Source organism: Manihot esculenta, chromosome 8, assembly GCF_001659605.2.
Source record: "Manihot esculenta cultivar AM560-2 chromosome 8, M.esculenta_v8, whole genome shotgun sequence".
Classification (NCBI taxonomy): domain Eukaryota; kingdom Viridiplantae; phylum Streptophyta; class Magnoliopsida; order Malpighiales; family Euphorbiaceae; genus Manihot; species Manihot esculenta.
In genome coordinates, this window is record NC_035168.2 from 1,626,424 (window position 1) to 1,652,590 (window position 26,167).

Here is a 26,167-nt window from a genome sequence, read left to right on the forward strand (position 1 = left end):
TAATAATTTTATAATTATTATTATAATATCATTACATAAATACTAAAATACAGTACAGCATACACTAATTTAATTATATTTATATAATAAGCATGCTACACAATATACGGGCTGCCAATTTTAATAGGAAATTTATTCTACTTTATTATGTGTGAAAAAATATTAATTATTAAATCAATTAACATTTCAGTCTCTTGTTATTATTTATGAATAAATTTAAAAAAATTTAAGTCTAAACTTTATTATGCATGCATGGAAAGAGATTTGTAATGTTAAAATTAAAAGGAAAGTATACTCAATTTAAAGGAAAGATTACATCTTTATATGCCAAAATTTTAATTGGATATCCTTTAGCTAAAATTATTACAATGATTTAATATTTAAGAAAAAAAAAAGGCATATTTATTTAATTTGAGAATAAATTTGAAAAATAATTGTAATATTAAATTTTTATTATTATTTTTCCATGGATTTACACATACTGGATATAAAAATGTATTTCTCTAATTAATAAAAAAATAACATTATTATAAAAAAAAAAAGAAATAATCATATTCAATTTCTATCCTTCAATTATTAAAAAAAAAGTCTACCTCAGCAATAGCCAGAATAAGGATAAGGGGCCCAATAGCAAATGGCCACTGGAGATCATGCCACGTGTTCGAAAACACACGTGGCAGGAGAATATAATTTGGATCTTTGGTGTGAACAGCTAATCAAAGTCCATGCGTAGCCAAGTGGCCGACCTTGTGCCTACGTAGAGACGCAAAGAAGCTCCAAAGTAGCGTAAGCGCCAAACTCACCCATCCCTGTCTAATCATCCAACGGTGTAAAAAATTCCTCAGCCACCACGTTCAATCTCAGCCGTTAACTTTCCAAGTATTACCTCATTTGTTTATACCCCTTGTTCCTCACTCTAGGCGTTGTTTTGTTGTTCATTTCTAAGTTGCCGGACGATTAGACCTCTCTCTCTCTCTCTCTCTCTCCGCCATTTTTTTTTTTATCTCCAAGTCTTCTCCTTCTTCTCCATTCTTCATCACCGGCTGCCGGAGTCCGCCGCTTGTTTGGCTAAAGAATCACATTATTTCAGAAAACCAATCCTTGCACATTCTGCTCTGAAAATGGTAACGTATTTTAATCATTTTCTCTTTCTCTTAAAGTGATGGGATAAATTTTCACCTATTGTTCCTGTCTTTTTCTTTAATCCATTTTCTGGATTTTTCTTGATAGGACACATTGCTGGTTCCTCGATGGCTAGAGTCATTACTAAGCACAGCTTTCTTCTCCATCTGCCGAACACATGGAGATGCAGCCAGAAGTGAATGTAATATGTATTGCTTAGATTGTAGAGGTGATGCATTTTGCTTCTATTGCCGTTCTTCAAAGCACAAAGATCATCAAGTAATCCAGGTGATTTTTCAATCATTCACATTTTCAATTTCTTCTACAATGGCAGCTCTGAGGTTGTGTATATTCTTGTTAATGGCTTCCTCTTCTTCTTCTTTGTTTGTTTCTATGTTTTTTTGGTATATAGATAAGGAGATCTTCATATCATGACGTAGTGAGAGTTTCAGAGATTCAAAAGATATTGGATATAAGTGGAGTTCAAACCTACGTGATAAACAGTGCCAGAGTCTTGTTTCTGAATGAGAGGCCACAGCCAAAATCAGGGAAAGGAGTTGCTCATACTTGTGAAATTTGTGGGAGAAGTCTTTTGGACCCATTTCGTTTTTGTTCATTGGGATGTAAGGTAATTAAAATTAATCGCTTAATCTGCAGCAGCAGCACTCGCATTGATCATCTTCTTGATCATGATCATGATCATGATCATCATCATCATCTTAAGGTCACTATTTGTTCATGAATCTTGCCAACTACAATGACCCACATTTCACATACTATCACCATCATAACAACCCTCCATTAATTAGAGCATCTACTATTAAGCCCATCATCATTTGCACATTCCCATGATGGTTTTGTTTTAGTCATTTTGGGAAAGATGAGCAGTTTCTTTAACAATTAATGGTATATGTATATATATATATATATACATTAGCTTGTAGGAATAAAGAGAAATGGAGATGCAAGCTTTACCTTAGAGCCTAAGAATGAAGAATTAATGGAAAGAAGAGAAGATGAAGAATTGCGTGAAGCTTCTTCACAACAAGACATTTATCCACCTACGCCTCCTCCACCTCCTGCTTCAAGTGCAAGAAGAAGAAAAGGTATCCCTCATAGGGCTCCATTTGGGTCTTAAAATTTTTTTAGCATATATATATATATATATATAAATTTCTTGCACAAATTACTCCTCCAAATTCCAAATTCCCTCCTCTCATGGGGTCACTTGTCTTAACTAAAGAAAGTGTAGGGTACCCTTTTGGTTTAGGGTGTCCAAAAAACCAAAAGGCTTAGTAAGTTACCCTTTTGTGTTTTGGGTCCCACACAAGAAAAAGAAAATATATTATATATATATATTATATATGTTGTGAAGAAGCAATAATGCAGAATTGTTATTGAGAGTTGCAAGGTGTACATGTCATTAAGAAATTAAAAAGCAAGTGATTGTTGTGGTGGTGGAGTCCTTCGTTTTATAGTTATCATGGGCCCACCAACCACATGGGCATTTTACATAAAGAAAACATCTTTTTATTTGTTTATTTTCATTATTATTACTATTATTTATTTAATTTTAATTCAATTTTGTTGTACCAAATGCAAAGGGCGATATCCACTTTCTATGCCCAAAATTGAAAGATCTAATGGGATTGCATTACTTATTATTCTTTCTTTTTTTTCTCTCTTTGTTTTGTAAAAAAATTTCCCATGAAAATGACACCAATTAAATATTATTCTCACCGGTGGTGGCTCCTCTTACTATTTAACCAAATCAGCCAAACAATTAGGTAGACTCGAACTGCTTTGATGGCTACTTTGATTTTGAGCTCATTTCCCTACACTTTCCACGTGTCTCCATCAAATTGAGTATGATTCTACACATAATAACTTTAATTTATATATCCAATCTGATGATCTGAGATCCAGAAAATAGGGTTTTTACAATGGACTCTGTAAAATTTAGAAAAAACTTAAACCTAGAGACGAGTATTTCTCTTTTTATAGGTTTCCTTTTATAGGTTTCCTTTTATCTGCTAGTGACGTGTCAATAGAACGAGTATCATTAGACCACCTATCCCTGCTACGCTGATACGGACGTACGAGGGAATCAGATCTCTGTCTCATGCGCAACAGTCTCTGATTCTCTCTGTGCGCGGGTAGGCGGGTCTGCAAGGCGGATAGATGAATCCTCCTTCAGGTTCCGGGCTGGACTGGAGAATAGGAACAAAGCAGGGCCCAAATGGGATCGGCCCGAGGTGTAATGAAGACGAGGCCGGCCTGGTGGAGAAAGCCAGATAAAGCCTGGTCGTGAGGCTGAGCGGACTGGACCCAATTGGCGTGAGTGGCTTGAGGATCTCTAAGTAATGAGCTATTTTCTTGGGTTTGGCCTAGACTGGAGTGAGGTTAATTCAGAAGTCATCACAATCGATTAAAATTCATTCAATAAATCATGATTTACAATGACTATGTCATATGTGTATATACATTAATGCAGGTATTTTTTTTTTTTAATAGCAATTTATACATAATATAATGAATATTATACTAAAATTTATAATCAACGGAGTATCGAAAGGAGTGATTTAATACTATTTTTATTTGCTAGGAATAATTTATTTCTTAATAAATTGAATCCATACAAATAAAATAATATTAAAAAAATTTTATAATTAATAAATTGAATCCATACAAATAAAATAATATAAAAAAAATTTATAATTAACATGTAAGTATAAATATTTTTTTTAAATAAATCTATCCTTAATTTGAACTTTTGTAGACAAATGAATTAAGTATATCATACTCTACGAGGCACAGTTCAATTAAAACAAGAAACTAAATAATTACATATAGCATATGATATTCAATGAAATGGTGAGACGTATTCATGAATCTATGATTAGGAGCTTATATAATTATATTCATAATTAAATATAGGATAAATATAATTTAATTTTTAAATTTTAGCTATTATAGATTATTCCCTTTATATTTTGAATTAAATATTTAAATTCATCTATTTTTATTCTTTTAAAATTGAAAGTCCTTCAATACCAAAAGAGGGAAATATTTTAAATTTCAAAAGTATTCTTTAAGGAAACCTCACTCTCTACCTCTTTCTCCATTTACTTTCCTCTACATTATCCCTCTCTCTACATAGAAAAATCGATGGAATCAGAGTAGGCTGTGGTGGAGGTGTTGGTAGTGGCAAAGTGAAAGGGATGGTGGTGGCTGCGGTGGTGACGATGGGATAGCAGAGGTGATGGTGATGGCAGTTGCAGTAGTAGAAAGAGAAGCAGCAGGTGGGGGCTAAGGGGTGGTGATGGGTCCATTGGAAGAATTGAGGAACGAGAGAGAAAGAAAAGGAAAGGAAAGGGGGAATGGTGCAGTGAAGAAGATGATGCATGGAGACACCATAGATGAGAGGAGAGAGAGGGTGAAATTTTTTTAAAGTGTGTTTTTGAAATTTAAAATATTTTTCATCCTTTTACCAGATTTTAAAATCGAAGAAAATAAAGATACAAGAGTTTAAGTGCTTTATTCTAAAAATAAAAAAACTAATTTACCAATTGTACTAAAATTTTAAAGATTAAAATATAATTTATCTTTAAAAATATAATATTTTTTTATTTGTACTAATTTTTTTTAATTTCAAATTGAGAGACGTGGTTTATGTTCATATTAATATATATTTAAAAAAAATACTTAGGTTACAAAATAATTAAATAATTAATAAAATGAGTAGAGATATCTTGGGACAGATAAAATGAAATTTATCACTCCATTTCAAAAAAATAAAATAAAATTATCACTATAATTATATTAACAGCAGTTCTTAATTTTATACAAAAGTAATTACAAATCTATATAAATGAATGAATGGACCAGTTAATAATCATTTATATAAATCTTTATATTATGATTTATTAAATATTAAATCGCCCATCAGAATCGCTAAATTCAAATTCAAGCATCTTTCATAAAAGGTTAATAACAGTAATGAATTTTATAAAAAAAAAAAATTAAAAAGTATATTCTTTTTTATAAACTATATTAATAAAATAAAATTAATTTAATTTATAATAATCTAATAAAATAACTTATTTTCTATTATTTATTTTTAATTTAAAAAATAAAGTATATTAATAAATTTATATAAAAAATTATTAATTTTTTTAATTAAAAAATTATTTTCGATTAATTAAATTTTTAAGTATTTCAAAATGTAAAAATATTTTTTCTAAAATATTTTTGCGTCATTTTGCACAAACAAACCATATTTTTAATAATATTGAATTTTGTTAAATACAAAGTGAAATTACATTATTGAAAAACAAACGTATAATCACTCGTTTATTATAGTAGCCTAAGGGAACAAGTTACTCAACACAAAATAAAATTATTTTATTTGGTTTATTAAAACAACACATTCTATTGTATCTTTCATAATATCCATTACTAATTATTATTGAAATTAATAAATTTTACTTTTTTAAATATATATTATAATATTAAGTTAATAAATAAACTATTATTTTTTTAAAAAAGTGACATATAATAATAAAATATAAAAATAAATTTAATAATTAATATTTTAAATGATCAATAAATAGAGAGTAATTTATTTTATTAATAGATTTTTTATAATTTAATTAATAAATTCTATTGTTATTTTTAAATTTTTTATAATTATATTAATTTTTATTAATTTGTGGATTTTGACGTTATTATTATTTTGTCTATCAATATTTAAAATATGCATAAATAATTTTCTATAAAAGTTTTTTTATAAGAATTAACCGTTAAATGAATAGAGTGAAAAAAAATAATAGAAAATGAGATGAAAACCTATGAACATTTTATTGAGCTAAATATCCGAATTGTAAAATAAAAATCAATAATTTAAATCTTTATTCTTCTTTAATTACAAAATTTTAATATATTTAAAATAGAGATTGATGATTAAAATTTTTTTGAATTATTTGCATTTTAATATATATATATTTTAAATTATAAAAATTAATTAATATATTATAAATTAACCAGTTAAATTTATTTATATTCTAATAATCATCTTAGTAAGCATTAAATTTAATATTTTAATATAATTGGTAATTATTAAAAAAATTAAATTTTATTAATTTAAAAATTATACTTTAATTTTTTAATAAATATATTTCAAATTAATTTTTTAATTTAATTTAATTTAGTTTAATTTTTAATTTTAATTCAATTTATTTATAATTTGGGATGAAATAGTTTTAAGAAATGATAATTCATTTTTCAATATAAATTATAAGTATTATAATAATATTAATTATAATAAATCAAAAAATATAATTTTTCTACTTCAAAAATTAATTATATTTATTATATTTATAACTAGTTAAATTAAAAATTAATAATATTTTAATAAATTTAAAATAATTAAATTTACTAAATAATATATATAAAGCATAATCATAAATTAAATTAAATTTAATAATTTTTAATTAATTAGACCGATCGTTAACTAAAAATAAATATAATAAATCATTAATTTTTTGACAATCATCATTCTTAATTCATGAATAGTATTCTTATTACAATATTTATAACCAATAACTATACAATACTTATAATTAATAACTATATAAAAAATTATACTTATTAATAAAAAATATAAAAAAATAAATTATTAGCTCTTAAAAATATATCATATAAGATTATAAGTAAATTAAATTAAATTAAAATTAAAAATTAAATAAATTAAAAAATTTAATTTGATATATTTGATAAAAATAAATTAAGAATATAATCATTTAAATTAGTAAAATTTAGGAATTCCATTTTCATTAAATTTAACAATGAAACTTAAAATTGTTAGTTTAGTATATGTTAATTAATTTTTATAATTTAAAATAAATCTGTTAAAATATAAATAATTTATATTTTTATTATCCTTTAAAATATAGTTTAATATTTTACATTTATATAAGTAATTTTATATCGCCTTAGAAAAATTCCATTTTGAAGGGGAGCGATCGATGTATTATTTTCATGACGTGGGTTCATACGGTAACCGCTAAGCCATGTGAAACAGTCCTATCATTAATAGACAAGTGTTAGTTACAAGCCCATTTATAGGCCCCGTTTAAGGACATATCACATCATCTGTAAATTTTATCAACTCACCCATTTTTAATATTTACAAGTTTTTCCGTATAAATTGGTGATGAATAGAACATTATGGGCCCCAACTTGTCTGAAAGAACAGTAAATATTCGAGTCTGATGCGGTTTTACTCGTTGTATTTATTATTTTATTATACTATACATTATTAATTTTTCATATTACTTTCAGATTTTATTCAAATATATCTATTATTACATTAAATTTATAAGTACAACAACTCAATTTTTTAATTTTTAAAATTATTTGAGATATAATTTTTATGTAATTTAATAGTTCGAATAAATTAAATTTACATATTTTACGTTTTCTCTACAATTTTTAATAAATTTAAATTTATTAAAAATTTTTCAAAAATAATCGTAGCCTTACTCCATTAAGTCAAAATTAAGACGTACAGGTACGTTTTGCTTGTGTTTCCTTCCAACAAATCATACTTTCATTATTGCTAATCCCTGAGGCTTTTTCTTCACATAACAACAATGGCAATTTGCTCTTCTTGAACCTTCCATTGGCTTTCAAATATAATTCAAAGTATTAATATTAAAAATGTAAATACATATTGAAAAATGGGAAATTCTCTTCATTTTTTTTTTCTTCTTTTTTATGTTACAATACAAGTACAATGATTACGAACATGTAATAATACAAATTGTTTATGTTAATAAATGAAATTGGGTTATTCTAAATCAACATCTTATTGTCAACTAGTTACTAATTAAGACAAATTACAAGAAAATAAATCCTAATCTAGAGAGAAATTGAAAAGATCCTAACAAGGAAGAGGTTCAGTTGGCAGACCACTTTGGCTGAATCGCATTTGAGATAGAGATCTCAGCCACCTTGAAGACACGAGATCTAGCTGCCTCATTGATCTTCCTGATCTATTTTCCATTATCAAATGCTTCAAATAAGAAGAAGAAGAAGATGATGGAGAAGAAGCCTTTTCTCTCTCTCCTTGTATATCTATAATCACAAAACGTTGATCCATTGATAAAGATCTCTTCAACGCCATGAAATGCTGCGGTTTAGCATCCATAGGCAACACAAGCGACAAGCTATGGCGAATAAATCCATTTGACGATTGTCCTGAAGTAGAAGCATTATTGTTATCATCACCATTACCTCCTCCGCCATCGCCACCGCCACCGCCACCTCCATCATCTTCCTCTCCTTGTTCAAGAAACTGAGCTAGGTTTTGTGTCCTAATCTCTCTCCTATCATTAATGGAGTCTTCTAAAACACAAGCAATATCAATAGAAGCAACAATTGGTGCTCTGCAAATTGGACAGTTTGTGTGAGCCAAGAACCAATCATCAATGCAAGGGACATGAAATACATGTCCACAATTTGGCAATGAACGAACCTTGTCACCGTCCTCTAATTCACCTAAGCAGATTACACACTCGCTTTGATCAATCTTAGCCAATTGGATGTTGTTTTGCGAGTAGAGAAGAATTGGGATTGCGTTAAGAACCTGTTCTTCAACCCCAGTTCCTATTTCAACCCCCTGAACTGGTGTAGAAATAGAACTGGCCGCCATGGCCATTCTTGTTCGTCTACTGATGCAATATTTAACGAAGAAGAAGTGGTAAGCCAGAAGAGCGAGAGATGCGCCAACTACGCCAGCTAAAGAGAAGAGAAGAGGAGTGAAAAATGAGCCTGTAGAGCGGGTTGGGGGTGCTGGAGAATCATCCATGGAAGATCAAAGCTCCGAAGACGCAAAAGAAGAAAAGAAGGAGAAGGTGTTCGTGAAAATACTGAGAGAACAAGGTTATGGTTAATAACAATAAATAAGGAGACCAAGGAGTGTCCGAGGGGAGTGATTGGTCTGCTCGAAGGATGTTCCATTTAAGGCGGGGGGTTCTGTTGAATTGATTACTTGAGAGATTCAAGACAAGTGTGCAGGTGGCGTTCTGGGCTGTGGAAGCTGAGAGAGGAGGGTACGTGTGTGGTGAACAATTTGACAAGTGAAAGCTTGGAGATTGTATAGAGACACAGAGATTGATGGGTACGGGGCCTAATCTTAATTTTTAAAATTACAGATAAAGGGGTGAAAGAATTGCACATGCCTATTTTTACATTCTTTATTTATAGCTTTGATCACGTTTACAATTCTTTCTTGTTTTAGGTCAGCTATTCAGCTCGGGGGGGATATTTTTGTTTTTTTTTTTTTAAATTCTGTTTTAATTTCTTTCTAATAATCAATAATATTTTAACTTATGAATAATTATTAGAAAATTGGTTTATTTAAAAAAAAATATTAGAGAATTGATGCTCTCGATTAGGAAATGAATGTGGATTTGGATATATGTGTTTTTCATATTTCTTTTCAGATTAAATTTAGTGCAAATTGACATGCTATTTGCTTTTTTTTTTGGGTGTGTGTTTGCTCTTCTTCCATAGAATTCTATATTATTTGTATTACTTATGATAAACTAATTAAAAATAAATACATGATTAAGGGATAAGGGGATCTCATAAAGTAGCAAGAAATGGAAATTAAGGTGGCCATATACATAACTTAGGTCAGCTGCAAAATTTCGTAGTTGGTGGACGGTGGATTCTGACGGTATTTGCAACTTTTATTATTATTATTATCTGTATTATCTTATGATCACCTTAAAAGAAATTTTTTATAAAAAAAAAAAAAAGCGATTTGATGATATAGAGAGGACTTTCATTTATTGGGTTGGATTGAGTTACACACTAGGATACCACTTCCATCCAATTACAGTCTAATGAATTTTTTTTTTCATTATCTATGAATTAAAATTATCATAATCGTATAATTAATCGAATTTGATGTGCTTTCACAATCACCTTTTTTATATAAAAAAAAATATATGTTATTAATAGATTTTAATTTTCTTTTAAAGAAAATTATTATAAATATGCTGGGGACATGGTCATTTTCCGTTGCAAAGATGAGGCCCATCCTTTTTCAGAATGTACAAGATCTCCAAGTGGGCAACGAAACTGGTCCAGTATTGTAACTGAGCTAGGAAATTCTCGTGAGGACTTTTCATACAAAAATTATTACCAAACAACAACCCTTTTCCAAACATAATTTTTAATTTTATTTTATTTTTTTAAAAAAATAATATGATAAAAAAATTTAACATATTAAATTCATTCTATTTCAGACTAGTAGATCTCCTAAAAAAATTCAACTTAAAATTCAAGATGTTAAATAAAAAAATCTGTAATACCATCAGAATTTAAAATATTATATAAAATGTTTTTGAATTTTCTATGAACGCTTTGCAGTACTCGAGCCCTCTTCATTCTACACTTTCTCTTTTCACGCGCCTCCCATTCCTACCACCAGAGTCGTTATTGCTGCCCTTAAAGCTATTTTTAAGCCTTCTAGTGAGAGTGGTAGCTCTAAATCTTCCTTTTTTTTCTTGAGCTCCATTGCACCAAGTTTTTTTCTGTCTCCAAAAATGATAATTTTTCTAGAGTATTTGAGTCTTAGAGAAAATTTTAGATATTAAGGTTTGTAGCACTCTCTAGTCACTCATTTATCAGGATGAGGATCGAAATCCTTCCAAAATAGACTTTTTCAAAAGTTTGAAATCAAGTTTGAGTCCTAAATTTCTTCCTCCAGAGTTTTGAGGTCCCATATTTGAGTCTAAAGAAGAGGACGAAATCAAAACCAACACCAATAGTGAAGGTGCAGTTTTAGACAAACTCATTTTAGCTACAAGAAACTCTAATGTCAATCCAATTGAAGAGATTATACAGGAAGAAGAGCTATTATTATAGAGCCAGAGTTATAAATGAGACACTTTAAGAAAAAGTTACGAGAGAATAAAAAAAAATTGAGTTACAAATAACATATTTGAAATTTTCTATGTAAAGGTTTAAAACTTTTGATGTGATAAAATAATTTAATTTTAATATAATTTAATTTTAAATTTTTTAAATCATTTAGAATATATGTGTGTTTTATCAAAAAATTAATTAAAAAATCGTTTCAGATAATTATTTAAATATTAATAATTTTTTTAAAATAAATTGATATTTAATAACTACAATGAAATAATAATTTAAATACAGTGATTATAGGTAAAAATTATATAATTTAAAAATGATTGTCTTTAAATTTTTCTAGAATTTTCGAGTATATATGCGTGTATATAAATAGATTACGTTAACAAAAAAAGAAATTTCTATAACATCCAAAAATTATTAAGAGTTTGGGAGATATGAACAAACCGAGTCCCCATCTACTTTTTGAAAGTTCATTTGTTTTTATTTCCAATGCCAAATCCAACACCCTTCTTTCTTTACCTAACTCTCTTTACATATGCAACTTATGTGGAAAGACTTTCTACATGAGGTGACGCTGCCAACCGCTACTCTGATATAATTCACTTTACATATAATTTATTTTTTTAAAAAAAATAATTATTATATACAATGATATAAAATTTCAATTTTCTTTAAAATTAGAAATTGAAAATTTTATTTTAAATAAGAAAATTACAAAAAAAATTAATTAAATTAAATTTTTATGAAAAATTTTTATTTCAATTGGAGGTTTTATGGTATTTGCAATCTACAAAAAAAAAATAATTATTATATACAATGATATAAAATTTCAATTTTCTATAAAATAAGAAATTGAAAATTTTATTTTAAATAAGAAAATTACAAAAAAAAATTAATTAAATTAAATTTTTATGAAAATTTTTTATTTCAATTGGAGGTTTTATGGTATTTGCAATCTACAACTACCGATCAACATCTTTTTAGCTTTCTAATAATTTTTTGAGCAGCGGTGGGCTTAACCTAACAGTCAGTTATTTTTCGTTAAAAAAAATTATTATTTTATTTTTGAATATCATTATTATTAATAAATTAATTTTTAAAAATTTATTAAAATATTTTTATATTTTATCTCTATTAATAAAATAATCATTTAATCTTTTTTTATTAAAAATAAATAAAAAATAAAAAAAATTTAAAATTTAATTTTACTATCAATAAACATTCTTATTTAGTTTATAGATATTTTCTTATATTTTCAGAAACCTATTAAAACATTCTTATATTTTATTTTCGTCAATAAAATAATTTTTCTGTTTTTCTTCTCTTTCTGTTCTTTTTTCTTCTTAATCAATAAAAATAAAAAAAAATATTAAGAATAAAGAAGAAAAAAAAATTTAATCTTTTACTATATTTTTTTACTGTAGAACGGAATAGAATTAAATAAAAAAATTATTTTATTGATGGAAATAAAAAATAAAAATATTTAATAAATTTATTAACATCAAGAGACTTATTTATTGATAATGAAAATACTCATAAATTAAATAGTAAATTTTTTTTTTTAAAATATTTTTTATTTAAAATTATGAATTTTATAAAAATTTAATTCAATTAATTTAATTTTAATAATATTTTTATTTGAAACGAAAGAGTTCAATTATTTTTAATTTAAAAATGTTCATTTTAAAAAATAAAAATTTTATAATAATTTATTTAAATATTTTTTTCTCAAAATGAACCAGGTTAAACAAGAGTTATATGATTGAAGATGAGTGGTTTGCCTATATATATACATACATATTTTAACCATTAAATATTTAAATTAAAATCAAAATCTATTAAAACATGAACTTAATTATAAAAATATAATAATTAAATATAAAATAATCGTGTTATTAATTATTTATTAAAAAGTTAAAAATAATAAATAAACACATTTATTATTGGTCATATTCTAAATTGTCCACTTTACTTTGAATTTATGAAATGAAAAAGGTTATTCTTAATCTCTGTTAATTTAGAAAATTTTAAAACACATTTCAATTTATCAATAAGCGAGACAACTTATTATTATTATTATTATTATTATTATTATTATTATTTACAATATCATGTATATTTTATATTTAATTATTATGATTTTTTATAAATTTATAATAAATTTTGATTCCAAACGGAAACTCATTAATAATCTATTTAATAAATTATTAAGTGATTGAAATTCATCAGTAAAAATTACCGATAAAGTTCATAGGTAGAAATAATTAATATAATTCTTTTTATAAAAATAATAGATTAATATATATAATTTGAATCTGACAATAATTAAAATATTTTTTAGCTATTAAAATCATGTTAATAATTGCATTGACCTCCTGCAGTATATATATATCTAGTCAGCTAGCTATGTCGATCTCTCCTAAAAGGAGGGTGAGTGAGTGATGGCCTTTAAGATGTGAACTACAGAAATAAATTTTAAAATAATTGTATCTATTACACGTATAAATTATAGAATATTATGGAGCTGACGTGGAGAAAAACCATGCAACGAATAGAGAAGAAAAGACAAAAAATAAAATTTAAAAATTAATAAATGACACATAAGGGGCAGAAAATATATAGATAATTAAACTATAGACCAGCTTGGCAACGCCCTCAACCACACGCAAAATACCCCATTTTTAAATTGATCGATATTCGAATTTTTTATTTTTGCCAAAGTATTCGAAATTCATTTGACCTTGTAGGGAGGGTTGTAGGGCACTCGTGCCCTACAGGAATTATTATTTAACCCTAAAATAACCAATGGCCCAAAGGGTATTTTAATATTTTAGACAATCTGCTAGGGAACAAAGACCCTTTAGACCAGAAGTTACAACTGTGTCCAATAATTTCAATAGTCTTCGGAAAAAAAGAAAAAAAAATCAATAGTCAATCTATATTACTTTTTTTTTTCTTTACTAATTATATATATTAATTACTATAGGGTACTTGAAACTGCAAGTAGCCCTTCCAATTTAAAATTAATAGGACGCGCGTGCTACTATCTATAGTTTCATGATTATTAATTAAGTATTTAATTAAATTTAAAGTTATATATTCATTATTTATAATATAAATATTTAATACAAATTCTAGCTATAAATTAGTGTTTGTATTTTTAAAAATAAATTATTTAATATTTTTAAGAATAAATTATTTAATTATTTTTAAGGTCAGCAGCTGTAATCCATACATTATGATGAATTATTATACCATAATCACATGTAAATAGTGTCATTATCAGTTAATTAATAAATAGTATTTAATCAAGGAGTTAGCTGGCTTGGATCCACTTTGTAGTAGCTAAAATTTTACATAAAACGTGACTACTGCGTGGATCCAGCCAATCTAATTCTATCAACAATTTTAATTAATTAATTAAGAATATACCTAAAATATGAACAGCCAAGATCGTAAACCCTTTTTCTTTAAAAAAAATTGGAGGAAGTGGTCAGAATTGTCAACTCACATTCCTCACTTTAAATTATTCTTAATTTTAGATTAATTACTATGTCAAATCCCATATACCATTTTAAATAATTCCTTAAATATTCTACCTATCGTCGTTATTCACAGACTTAATTTAAATTTGATGGTAAATATATTTTAATAAATAGGAGAGATCTCCAATTTTATTTTTTTAATTTTTAATTCTCATTTAAAAAAAATTAATCAATTAAAATTACATTTTTAATTTCCACATAATTTAATTTGGACTTATAAATATATATTAATGTGTTTACAGTTTCACATTATTAGCATTAAAAATTTTGATATTATTTTAATTTCACTTTTAAAAAATTTAAATGTGTTATGGACGTGTTGAAAGTTTAAAATGTTACAGAATTTTTTTTTTTAATAAACTTTAGAAATACAAATATGTATCTTGACTTTCTAATTTTTATGCAAAGAATCTCGTACGTCCTAATACATGAGAAATGTGCTTTGTGAATTGAATCTAAATCATTAAATTGTCAACGAAAACATAATTAATGTTAATTATGTAGATTTAGCCTTAATTAATTTAATCTTTATGTTCTAATCTCTTCATTATCAGAAAATAATTTTGTTTTTAGATACAAATTCTAATAAATTTTCTTAATAATCTAGTGTTAAAATTAATGATGATTTATAATATTTTTATTATCATAATAAATTTGATAAAATATCTGATTCAGATTATATTGTAAAATGTTTCAAATCCAATCATAATCTGGCAGATCATATCCGAATGCAAAGCCATTGTTAGCATTTTTTTTCTTTTTGCAAAAGTCTACGTGTAAAGAAAGGAGACAATTGGTTGGTCGGCTGATATTACGTAGTCACAAGTGCAAAAGTCATCATCTATATAAAAAAAAAAACCAAGATATATATGTATTTCAACCAATTAAACTCTTAATTACTGTGATTTAAGATAATTAAGTAATATTATAAAATAATTAATATAAAAATGGAAACACACAGAGCTATCTCCAAGAAAAATAATGCAAGTTGGAGACAGTATACGTGATAGGGATTGAGGATGAGCTTCTCTTATAAATTCACAAGAAAAATTAATAGCTTTAATATTTGTCATAATTGAATTGGATTATTCGAAAATGGCATATTTCTTGAGAATAAATAAGAACCCAATATTGGATATAGCTGTTTTTTGTCCTAGTTAATCTGTTGTTTTTTAATTTATACATAATTAAATAATTACCACAAATATATTAATGATTATCTTTTAAAATGGATGCCACTTAATAGCATTATTATTAAAAAGAAAAAGAGAAGGTAATTATTTAAATATATAATTGATATGAACTTTTAATTTCTATACAAATCAAAGTATTTATATATTTTCTTGATAAATAATTAGTTTAAATGAATATTTTTTTCACCTGACATTAAACTTATATAAAATCCACCTTAAATATTTTTTCATACATAAATTATTAATTAATGACCCTACTTAATGGGATGCAAGCACAAAGTCAGCCATGGTATCCCACCATAAATTATATATACAAATAGAGAGAGAGAGAGAGAGAGAGAGAGAAAGAGAGGGGTGGCTTCAACATCAAGGGTAGGAAGGAGCCTAGAAAAGAAGACAAAGCATTAGAGTTGAAGGTCTTTGAAGAGTAATGGAGGTTTGGCTGTCCCTACCAATACCATGCACTCGTGCCTCTTGACTCTATTTTTGTCAACGCTTTTGCTCATAAACAAGTTCATACCAATTTCCATCCATAAAGAAACCTGGTTTCTTCAAAACCACTTACTGTTTCTATACATGTAAATTTCCCTATATAAACTCCTTTTCCTTCTCAAATTTTCTCATTACACTTTCCCTCTCTTCCTCTTCATTTCCTTCACTTTCCCAGCATAGAAAGTCTCTCTCTCTCTCTCTCTCTCTCTCTATATATATATATATATATAAACAGGTACGTGCACATATACACTAGATGCATGGTTGATATTCTCTCAAGTTAATTATAGGTTAGCCTGCATGATTGATATTTTCTTGTACATGTTTCGTTCACAGGTACATATGTGTCCTTCAATGGCAATGGCAAAACAAAATGATGAAGCCCTAGAAACCCAATACCAAAAAGGAGTGAAGCAGCTGTATGAGAAAGGCATTGAGAGAATTCCTAACAAATACATATTGCCTGTTCAAGAACGACCCAGTAGTACTACTCAAGTAGAAGCAGCCACCAGGGAAAATATCAAGTTGCCCATAATTGATTTTGCTGAATTGCAAAGCAAAAATCGTCCCCATGTCCTCAAATCCCTCGCCGATGCTTGCAAGCAGTATGGCGCTTTTCAGGTAGAGATGGATCTGTTTCTTCAATCTCGTTCAATTTAAGGGTAGAAAATTTACAGTGAATCTTTGATGGGATTAATGCAGCTGGTAAATCATGGCATTTCAAAAGATGTTATTAGTGGAATGGTCGATGCAGCTGAGAGATTTTTTCGTCTTCCCTACGAGGAAAGATCAAAATACATGTCATCAGACATGGAAGCTCTAGTTCGATATGGAACTAGCTTTAATCAAAACAAGGACAATGTTTTCTGCTGGAGAGATTTCTTGAAGCTAATGTGTAAACCTTTGTCTGATGTTCTTCCTCATTGGCCTTCTTCTCCTACAGATTTCAGGTGATGAAAGTTTCGGTTTTTGAATAATTTTAAGCCATTATTTTTCCTTTGTTGCCTTTAATGGCTTATGCAATCCAGAAGTTTAATGGTGGTTGAGTGTTTGTCTCTATATCCTTTGTCTTATCATCGAATTGTCTTATCATCGTATTAACCAACAAAAAAAAAAAAACCATACGCATGTACTAGAAAAGATAGAATAATACTTTATGGTTAAGCAGGAAACTGGCGGCTACCTACGCAAAAGAAACCAGTGACTTGTTTCTAATGATAATGGAGGCAATCTTAGAGAGCTTGCTGTTGGGAACCAAGAAGAACAAGAAGGCGGAAGAAGAAGAAGATGATGTTGTAACAATGAAGGATTTGAGAGATGGTAGCCAGCTAATGATTGTTAATTTCTACCCGCCATGCCCAGAACCTGATCTCACTTTAGGAATGCCACCACATTCTGATTATGGATTCCTCACACTTCTTCTTCAAGACGAAGTTGAAGGTCTGCAGATTCAATATAAAGACAAATGGGTCACTGTTGAATCTATCCCCAATGCTTTTGTTGTCAATGTTGGCGATCATCTTGAGGTTTGAATTTTACTAAATTAACATCTTTCTCTTAGATTATTGGGAAATGTGCTTATGGTTGGAATCCATAATTCATTATGAGCCCAAGAAATTAAAAAGGAAACCTATTGATTTTAAATAGAATACTACGTAGTTTGTATGTTAAAAATCACATGTCAATTTCTGTATTTTAGTAAAAATTGCTATTTAGTCCATCTACTTTCAAAAATATACTAAGTTATTCTTGTCTTGTTAGACAGTTAACTTTTTAATTCATTTTATTAATTCCATGATTAAATAGTTTCTCTTTTAAAAGTATATAAATTAAATAGTTACTACTTTCGTCCTATGATAACTATTATTTTAGAGAATTTTTTGTTCTAAATTATTTGTCACTTTAAAAATTTTTAAATAGTATTAGTTGATATTTTTCACATATAATATTGGTATTTTTAGAAAGAAAAAAAATTAAATAATTAGTTTTACTAAATGAAAGACAGTAAGTAGTAAATTTGTCTATTTTAAAATATTTTTGAGATAATTATTTATAATAGTTTACATATTTTAATTAGTACTAGCTAATAATATTGGTATTAATAATGCAGATATTTAGCAATGGGAAGTACAAAAGTGTATTACATAGAGCGAAAGTGAACTCAGCAAAGACAAGAATTTCGGTGGCATCTCTACACACAGTTCCATTCAAATGCATGGTAAAGCCATGCCCAAAACTCATAGATGAAGCCAATCCAAGGCGATATCAAGACACAGATTTTGCTACTTTTCTTCAATACATCTCATCTCGTGAGCCCAAGAATAAACAATTCTTGGACTCTAGGAAATTAATTCACCTTTAAATGGCTCATGGTGATCCCACAAGAAAGGAGAAGTAGAAAATTACTGACTTTTTGTAGCCTCAATTATATAGCAATCATTTTGCTTGGATTGTATTTTCATTTTTGTTTTTTTTTCCAATAAATATATTTTTATTTAAACTCATATATGACATGTCACTCACAAATTTAATCCGATGATAAGTAAATTTAAATAAATTTAAAGAATCTCAGATTTTACTCTCCAACTTTCAATTCTCAGTTTCCTTTCAAAAAACAAAAAACTCATATACAAGAGAAAATGATTGACATGATGCAGAAAAATCCACGTCATTTTCCTTAATCTCTATAGTATTGCCAAATAAACTAGTTAATTACAGCGTTACATTTTGAAAACTCAATTAAAAAAATATTTTAAAAATTATATTTTTTGTCAGTTTTTATTATAATAATATTAAAATATATGAGAATATTTTTTTAATTAAGTTTGTTAAACTATAAGAATTATTTAATATATTTTTAAAAATATAGAGATTACATAATTAATTTCAACATAGCATGTAAATTAAATAATAGTTTTCCTAAAAAAATTTAAAATTTTCAAATTTAGAATAGTATGTAAGGAGGCCCTTGACTAGGTATTGTTTGTTGATGGGAAAATTTCTATTACCACCTGCACATTAAGAAATTTATGCTTTAAATATTAAGAGTCAAAAGTTAAATTTCTTTTGACATTTCTTTGGAGGTGTTGTCTACTTTAGAAATTAAGCTGAAAGTTAGGTCAAGTCAAGTCAAGTTCAAGTTTTAGTTTGGGATGCATGCATGATATTTGTTAGGTCCAACACTTTCAAGCCCATCCCTAAGTTTATTAATGTTGAGCTGAATTTTTCTATTCTTTTATTCAGAAAACGAGAGAGTGAAATTTTAAATTTAAATTTATTAATATTGTTAGTCTCATCTTTCCGGCGCATATAATTGTTAGGTATGAATTTATAAGTCAATAATAAATATTAAAATTTTTTATATTAATATAAAAAAAATCGATAACATATTTAAATTTCTCTTTTATAATAGGAGTTAATTGATTTTTTTTAAAATTAAGATTTTATTAGGAGTTTATTTTAATTTTAGATTTATCTTAATATTTTACTTAAATAAAATTATGGGAAAAATGAAAAATAAAGAAGATAATTTTATTTTTTCTTCATTTATTTGGATAAGTGAAAAATAAGTTTATTTTTCATTGTCTAGAAGTAGAAGGAATTAAAGGAAAGTAAATGAAAGGACCAAAATGCCCAGATAAATTACATTTTTGCTATTTGACAAAACTCTGCCAATATTAATAGTATCAAATAGTAAAATTTACGCCAATCATTAAACCATATTTTTTATAAGAATGGAATAAATAAAAAATATATATTTTTAACAAATAAATGTTATTATAATTTTTTTTAACATCAATTTATTTTATAAAAAAATTATGGATTGTATTCAATATTATTATATGTGAAATTCAATCATTATTATATTTTTAAACTTTCAATATTATCGCATAATTGAACACAAATGAAAATTATGTTATAAATGTACAACCTTAAAATAAACCACCCATACCACCTATATTAGCTAATTATAGGAAAATAACTGAAAATAGATAATAGGGGCATATAAGTAATTTCATAGTCAACCGTGAACTTTATCCATTTTCACTCTAAAATGAAGAAAAAAAATAATCATATAAAAATATGGTCATATTTGATTAAATGTGTAATTTTTTCGAAAATTATTTAAATTAAATTAAATTAAATAAATAAATTATTTTTTTACTAAAAATAACTATTAATTTCTCAACAAATTAAAAAATATCAATTAAATAAAAATAATTGTCGCACTTACTTTATATTTAAAATTTTCTAATTGAATTATACTCAATTAAACAAAACTTATGTATTCCTTCTCCATCTTATTTTCTCTTGCATATCTAAGCAATTGGGAATTCCATTTTATTTAGATCGCTTCATCTGGTTGGATCGGAAAGACTTAATAAAATTAAATTAAAATTAATTTTTTTACTGATAAAATTGAAAGATCGGAATAGATAGTGAAAACTAAATTGAAATAGAAACTATATTCCCGATGAATATAAATTTTTGGGATTGAAGGACTACAACGAGAAAACGGTGCGTTTTATCTTCGCCAACGTAGAGACTGCATTCTGCTCTACTCCACACATCACACACACTATCACCATAGATCACCAGCTATGGCGATTGGGGAAAGCGAGCCCCATATAATTGAAGTGGAGACAGCAGAGTGACATTGCCAACGTCGCCGTTTTGGTTAATTTCTAACAGTCATGGTGCTACTCTCGTGTTCCCTCTCTCCGCTCTCTATCTCTCTTTCAAAGTCCATTGCTAGCTCTCATACTTCAAAACCTCAATTTCTCTCCATTAGATCCTCTATAGACAACAAAACACCGAAACCCACTTCAAATGCCACTAAATCCAGTTCGTGGGTTAGCCCAGACTGGCTCACTTCCCTCACTCGGACCCTCACTTTAGGCCAAAACGACGACTCGGGCATTCCCATAGCCAGTGCTAAGCTTGACGATGTGTCTGAGCTTCTGGGTGGCGCTCTTTTTCTTCCTCTGTTTAAATGGATGAACGAGTACGGTCCCATTTACAGGCTTGCTGCTGGCCCCAGAAATTTCGTGGTGGTTAGCGACCCCGCTATTGCTAAGCATGTGCTGAGGAATTACGGCAAGTACGCTAAGGGTCTTGTCTCTGAGGTCTCAGAGTTCCTCTTTGGCTCGGGTTTTGCAATTGCCGAGGGACCCCTTTGGACGGTAATGTAGTGTCTCTCTTGCTTTGTTTTTGTTAAAGTTTCAGTAGCTAATGAACCAGCGTGAATTCTTTCAACTTTATGGGTATATATACTTGAAACTGGCAATCAGGTAATGGGTTATGTTGTTTAATGCCTGTTGTTTGACAATGAAATTCTGGGTTTCCATAGGCAAGGCGCAGGGCTGTGGTTCCATCTCTTCACAAGAAGTATTTGTCTATTATAGTTGATAGAGTATTTTGCAAGTGTGCTCAGAGATTGGTGGAGAAGCTCCAACCTGATGCTCTAAGTGGCACTGCAGTAAACATGGAGGAAAAATTCTCTCAATTAACTCTAGATGTTATTGGCCTCTCAGTCTTCAATTACAATTTTGATTCACTCACCACTGATAGCCCTGTTATTGATGCTGTTTACACTGCATTGAAAGAGGCAGAGGCTCGTTCCACGGATCTTTTGCCATATTGGAAGGCATGTCCTTTCTTGTTTGTTTCCATTTTGTTTTTATTTGTTATGGTAGCTATAGAATCATCTCTGTTGTTTATACTGTAGGTTAAAGCTTTATGTAAGATAATTCCCAGACAAATAAAAGCTGAAAAAGCAGTTACAGTAATCAGGCAAACAGTTGAAGAACTTATTGCAAAATGCAAAGAGATTGTGGAGTCTGAGGGTGAAAGAATAGACAATGAGGAATATGTAAATGACACTGATCCAAGCATCCTTCGCTTCTTGCTTGCCAGCAGGGAAGAGGTCTGCCCATTTTATGATTTATTCATCTTATGCTTCTGATTATCTTGTTTTACACCAATAATGTTTAGATAATTAGGATCATTATTGCATGAGTTTAGATGGAAAAAGGATGTCCATTTGTGTAATATGATCTCTTACATTTGTAGTTACTTAAGAAATAATAAAAATAAATCTGTATAAAGGGAAATACTTATAGTGGTTTACACTTGTGTATAATCACGTACAACAATAGACTTCTACAAAATGTTTGGCAAAGAATCATCGGTGGGTAAAATCGTATATCTCTTGTGCTGATACAAATAAACAGATTTTTTATGTTCAGTCTGGAGGCCTTGTGATAGAATTGGATAAAGTTAGTCCACAATATTATATATTAGCATGACCTACCTATTTGGAAGCTTGTACTCCCTCTTCCCTCTTTTCCAAGAAGTTCTAAAACTTTTTTTTTGTTAAGTTTGCAATTAATTATCAAGTGCAACCTGTTTTCTTGATGTGATTATTCATAATTGCTTATGTCTACACTTTTTATAAATAAATAGGTGTATGAAAAATTATATCTAAATTTGCTGAGAAGTTATATCTCTTTGTATCTCTGCTAGTTGATTTCATATATTCTTCACTTTGCTTTTAGTTCTGATATGACGGCCATTTATCTTGTAGGTTTCGAGTGTACAATTACGTGATGACTTGTTATCAATGTTAGTTGCAGGACATGAGACAACTGGTTCGGTATTGACTTGGACATTGTACCTTCTGAGTAAGGTAGTCTATCTGTTTACAATGGAAATGTTCGTTGACATTCAAATGAAAACTTGCATTTGGACTTCATAATTGACTCTTTGAGTTATATATGCTATCATGCTAAGTATTTTATGAACATGAAAATCTTGCTGGACATTACCTGTGCAAATTTGCTGTTACTTCCCCTCCAACGAAATTTGTTGGGCATCTGTGTCTGAATAAGCATTATTTTGAATGGGAACTGCCAGATTGGCCGAAGTGAAGACTGAAAGAGGAGTACCTTGTTTAGTCCTGGTTAAATGAGTAGATTTGCATCTTAATTACAATGTAATAATCTAATATAAAAGAGATTGATTGATGCTATGCCTTGTGCTATTATGGAGTAAATATCACCAGATATGGGTCTTGTGTTTGTTTTTCTTGATTGGGGATTAATTTCAGTTATAAGATCTTAGTAAACTCAACCTGATGGAGCAATCAGTCTTGGTTGTACCATTTGTATATGAGGTTCTTTTGCATTTTTTAGTGCAGTATTTAATTGAGGGTCCAATGTATTAAGCTTCATAAATTGGCTGATAGATACACAAAGAAGGTTGAATTCAGTTATCCAATGTAAGTTTGATAGTGGTCTTGAGTATCTGTTTCTGTTTTCAAAGTCATATACTGTGATTCATAAGTCGATTATATTCTATTTCTACCTGTTCTGCTCAAGTTGTTAGTTCCTTTATCATGATCACCTGTTCTTAATTTTTAGTAATTAAGAATTGCTGATTTTGTTTTATCTTTTGCAGGATTCTTCCTCACTAGCGAAAGCACAAGAAGAGGTTGACCAAGTATTACAAGGAAGAGCTCCTACCTATGAAGATATAAAGGATCTAAAGTTTTTGACTCGCTGCATAAATGAGTCATTACGTCTCTATCCACATCCTCCTGTAGGTTTGCTATTGATTTTCCTTATTGCGTGATGAATTTTATCTGGTTAGCAAAACAAGAGGGTGGAGATGTGTAGCATACTAGTTTTTCTATTGATAACATTAGTCAATGATTTCTGCTGATGGAGTTAGCTGATGATGTCTATTGATGGAATGGAATTAGTTGATGATTTCCCTTTCCAAAACTTTCTAGGTCTTGTTAAGAAGAGCTCAGGTTGCTGATGTGCTCCCAGGAAATTACAAGGTTAATGCTGGTCAAGATGTAATGATTTCAGTGTACAATATCCATCACTCCTCAAAGGTATTGCTCTATTGTTGTTTTTGAAGGGCTTTTTCCATGAACAAGACTCCTATGATTTAGGCTAATTATTAAGCAACTATTGCTCTTTCGTAAAGATCTGTGTTGTAACTGAGAATCAATATTGCCTCATTTGTTGAGGTATGAATTTGAAAGTTTCAAGTGCTTGCAAGCTTGTGAGCAGTAATAAGCTTGCTTAATTGGACTCTTCTAGAAGGGTGAGGTTTTAATTGAGGATAACACCCTTTCCTTCCTATTACCACTGGAGCCAAGGCCCAAGGCTGACATCTTCAAATGAATTCCCTTCCTAGGTTTCAATTCCACTATGACTATATACTCAATAAATGAAACTATCTTAAGTCCTGAATTGTAACTGCAATTCAGATGCAACCATTATGGTTTGGTTTCCAGACCAAATCAAAGGGACGTGCTACTGAAATTTCATACTCTTTATAATTGATTTTTCTTTGAGTGAGCCAATATTTTGTGAAACTCCCACAGGGCGTATACTCATTTCAAGGTACTTAGGAGTGTTAATTGCCTTTCCTCCATTGTCATGAAACCAAGGGTGAGCTTGCTGACTTAATTGTCTTGTGGTATAATTTTACAAGGTCTGGGAGAGAGCAGAAGAGTTTGTGCCTGAAAGATTTGACTTGGATGGCCCAATACCTAATGAAACAAATACAGATTTTAGGTACACATCTTGGTTCTTTTTCTTTTTGCTTCTCTCTCTCTCTTCTCTGAAACATTCACTCTTCTTTGAACTTGAAGTCCAATTACATTAATCAGCACAACTCAACATCAGCTATATTCTGAAGTGGCTATTATTACTCACAGGTTCATTCCTTTTAGTGGAGGGCCTCGTAAATGTGTCGGCGATCAGTTTGCTTTACTAGAAGCTATTGTTGCCCTTGCAATTTTTCTGCAGAAGATGAACTTCGAGCTGGTTCCTGATCAAAAAATCAGCATGACTACTGGAGCAACAATACATACAACAAATGTAATTATTGCATATCTAATTAGAAGTGAACACATATCTAATCATTCACCAAACAGATTGACAAAGATTTTGGGACTAAAATTGACAAGTGTTGCATGTTGCATTGTCATTGACATTCAGCTAAAATGATCGTTATATTTCATCAGGGAACTTGTTTGTATGCCTGCTTTAGGAAGTGCTTATCCATGAATTGAATATGACTTAAATCTAATTCTGTAGAGAACCATTATTAGGTAGTTTGTGGTTTATGATTTTGTTTGATGATACTTTAGTTTCTTAGATTCAGAGGAAAATAATGAAAAGTTTCTTACTGGGAAATGAATATGCAGCTGTCTCTTAGTACTAATAGGATATATTGCTGTTGCAGGGCTTGTACATGAAACTCAGTCAAAGGGAAAAAATTGAAGCATTTGTTTCATCTCCTGCAAGGTAAGCATTAGAACTGTAAATATATACATCTATGAACATGAATCTTCCGTTTTAAGTCCAATTTTGTACAACGCTGCTGGTTTTGCCCGCATTTTGCGCAGGTTATTTATTATTTTATATAATAATATGATATAATATTTATTTTTATATATAAATTTTTTAATTTTCAAAGTGATGCAATAAACCAAACCAAGTGACTGGTTGGCATTCTTATATGAATCAAACTGCTAATAAAAGCAATGCTTGGTATTTAGGAAAGACAAATTGGCTAAAAAAGCACAACGTTTGCTTCAATTTACTTTTAATCTAAACATTTAAATCTTGGTTTAACTGGCTTAATTTTTGCATTTGGGTGATATTTTAGTAGACTTTAAAAAATTTGCAAGACCAAACCCATTTTCATCTGCTATATTGAAAGACTACTGGCCCAAGTATCAACAAAATGCACGCAAATGTCTAAAGTTGTGTGATGCCCAGTAGAAAGTGTCGATTAGTAGAATAGATTTGAACCTATAACTGCTGTTATCTGGAGACACTCTTC

General features: G+C 28.6%; 4 protein-coding genes across 5 annotated transcripts; 3 read left to right on the top strand and 1 right to left on the bottom strand.

Annotated features, from left to right (window-relative positions):
* Positions 1-910: 910 nt before the first annotated feature.
* Positions 911-2,716, top strand: LOC110620106 (protein RGF1 INDUCIBLE TRANSCRIPTION FACTOR 1). Its single transcript, XM_021763687.2, has 4 exons — positions 911-1,124; positions 1,231-1,410; positions 1,535-1,750; positions 2,060-2,716. The coding sequence occupies exons 1-4, from the start codon at positions 1,122-1,124 to the stop codon at positions 2,258-2,260; spliced, it is 600 nt and encodes a 199-aa protein (XP_021619379.1). The 5' UTR covers positions 911-1,121; the 3' UTR covers positions 2,261-2,716.
* A 5,131-nt stretch (positions 2,717-7,847) lies between these two features.
* Positions 7,848-9,328, bottom strand: LOC110621660 (RING-H2 finger protein ATL1). The gene has a single exon (XM_021765929.2). The coding sequence runs from the start codon at positions 8,990-8,992 to the stop codon at positions 8,066-8,068; it is 927 nt and encodes a 308-aa protein (XP_021621621.1). The 5' UTR covers positions 8,993-9,328; the 3' UTR covers positions 7,848-8,065.
* Positions 9,329-16,438: 7,110 nt separating this feature from the next.
* On the top strand, positions 16,439-18,804 carry LOC110621684 (probable 2-oxoglutarate-dependent dioxygenase SLC1). 2 transcript variants are annotated; one of them, XM_021765964.2, is made up of 5 exons: positions 16,439-16,535; positions 16,637-16,921; positions 17,003-17,250; positions 17,469-17,826; positions 18,411-18,804. In XM_021765964.2, the coding sequence occupies exons 2-5, from the start codon at positions 16,643-16,645 to the stop codon at positions 18,660-18,662; spliced, it is 1,137 nt and encodes a 378-aa protein (XP_021621656.1). In that variant the 5' UTR covers positions 16,439-16,535; positions 16,637-16,642; the 3' UTR covers positions 18,663-18,804. The 2 variants fall into 2 exon arrangements, with proteins under 2 accessions (XP_021621656.1, XP_021621655.1); XM_021765963.2 differs by lacking the exon at positions 16,439-16,535 and having other exon boundaries at positions 16,547-16,921.
* Positions 18,805-20,830: 2,026 nt separating this feature from the next.
* LOC110620012 (carotene epsilon-monooxygenase, chloroplastic) lies at positions 20,831-25,775 on the top strand. The gene is made up of 9 exons (XM_021763558.2): positions 20,831-21,483; positions 21,651-21,947; positions 22,029-22,226; positions 22,887-22,988; positions 23,759-23,899; positions 24,093-24,200; positions 24,809-24,891; positions 25,035-25,197; positions 25,565-25,775. Exons 1-9 carry the CDS (start codon positions 20,995-20,997, stop codon positions 25,628-25,630), a joined length of 1,647 nt encoding a protein of 548 aa, XP_021619250.1. The 5' UTR covers positions 20,831-20,994; the 3' UTR covers positions 25,631-25,775.
* The last annotated feature ends 392 nt before the right edge of the window (positions 25,776-26,167 follow it).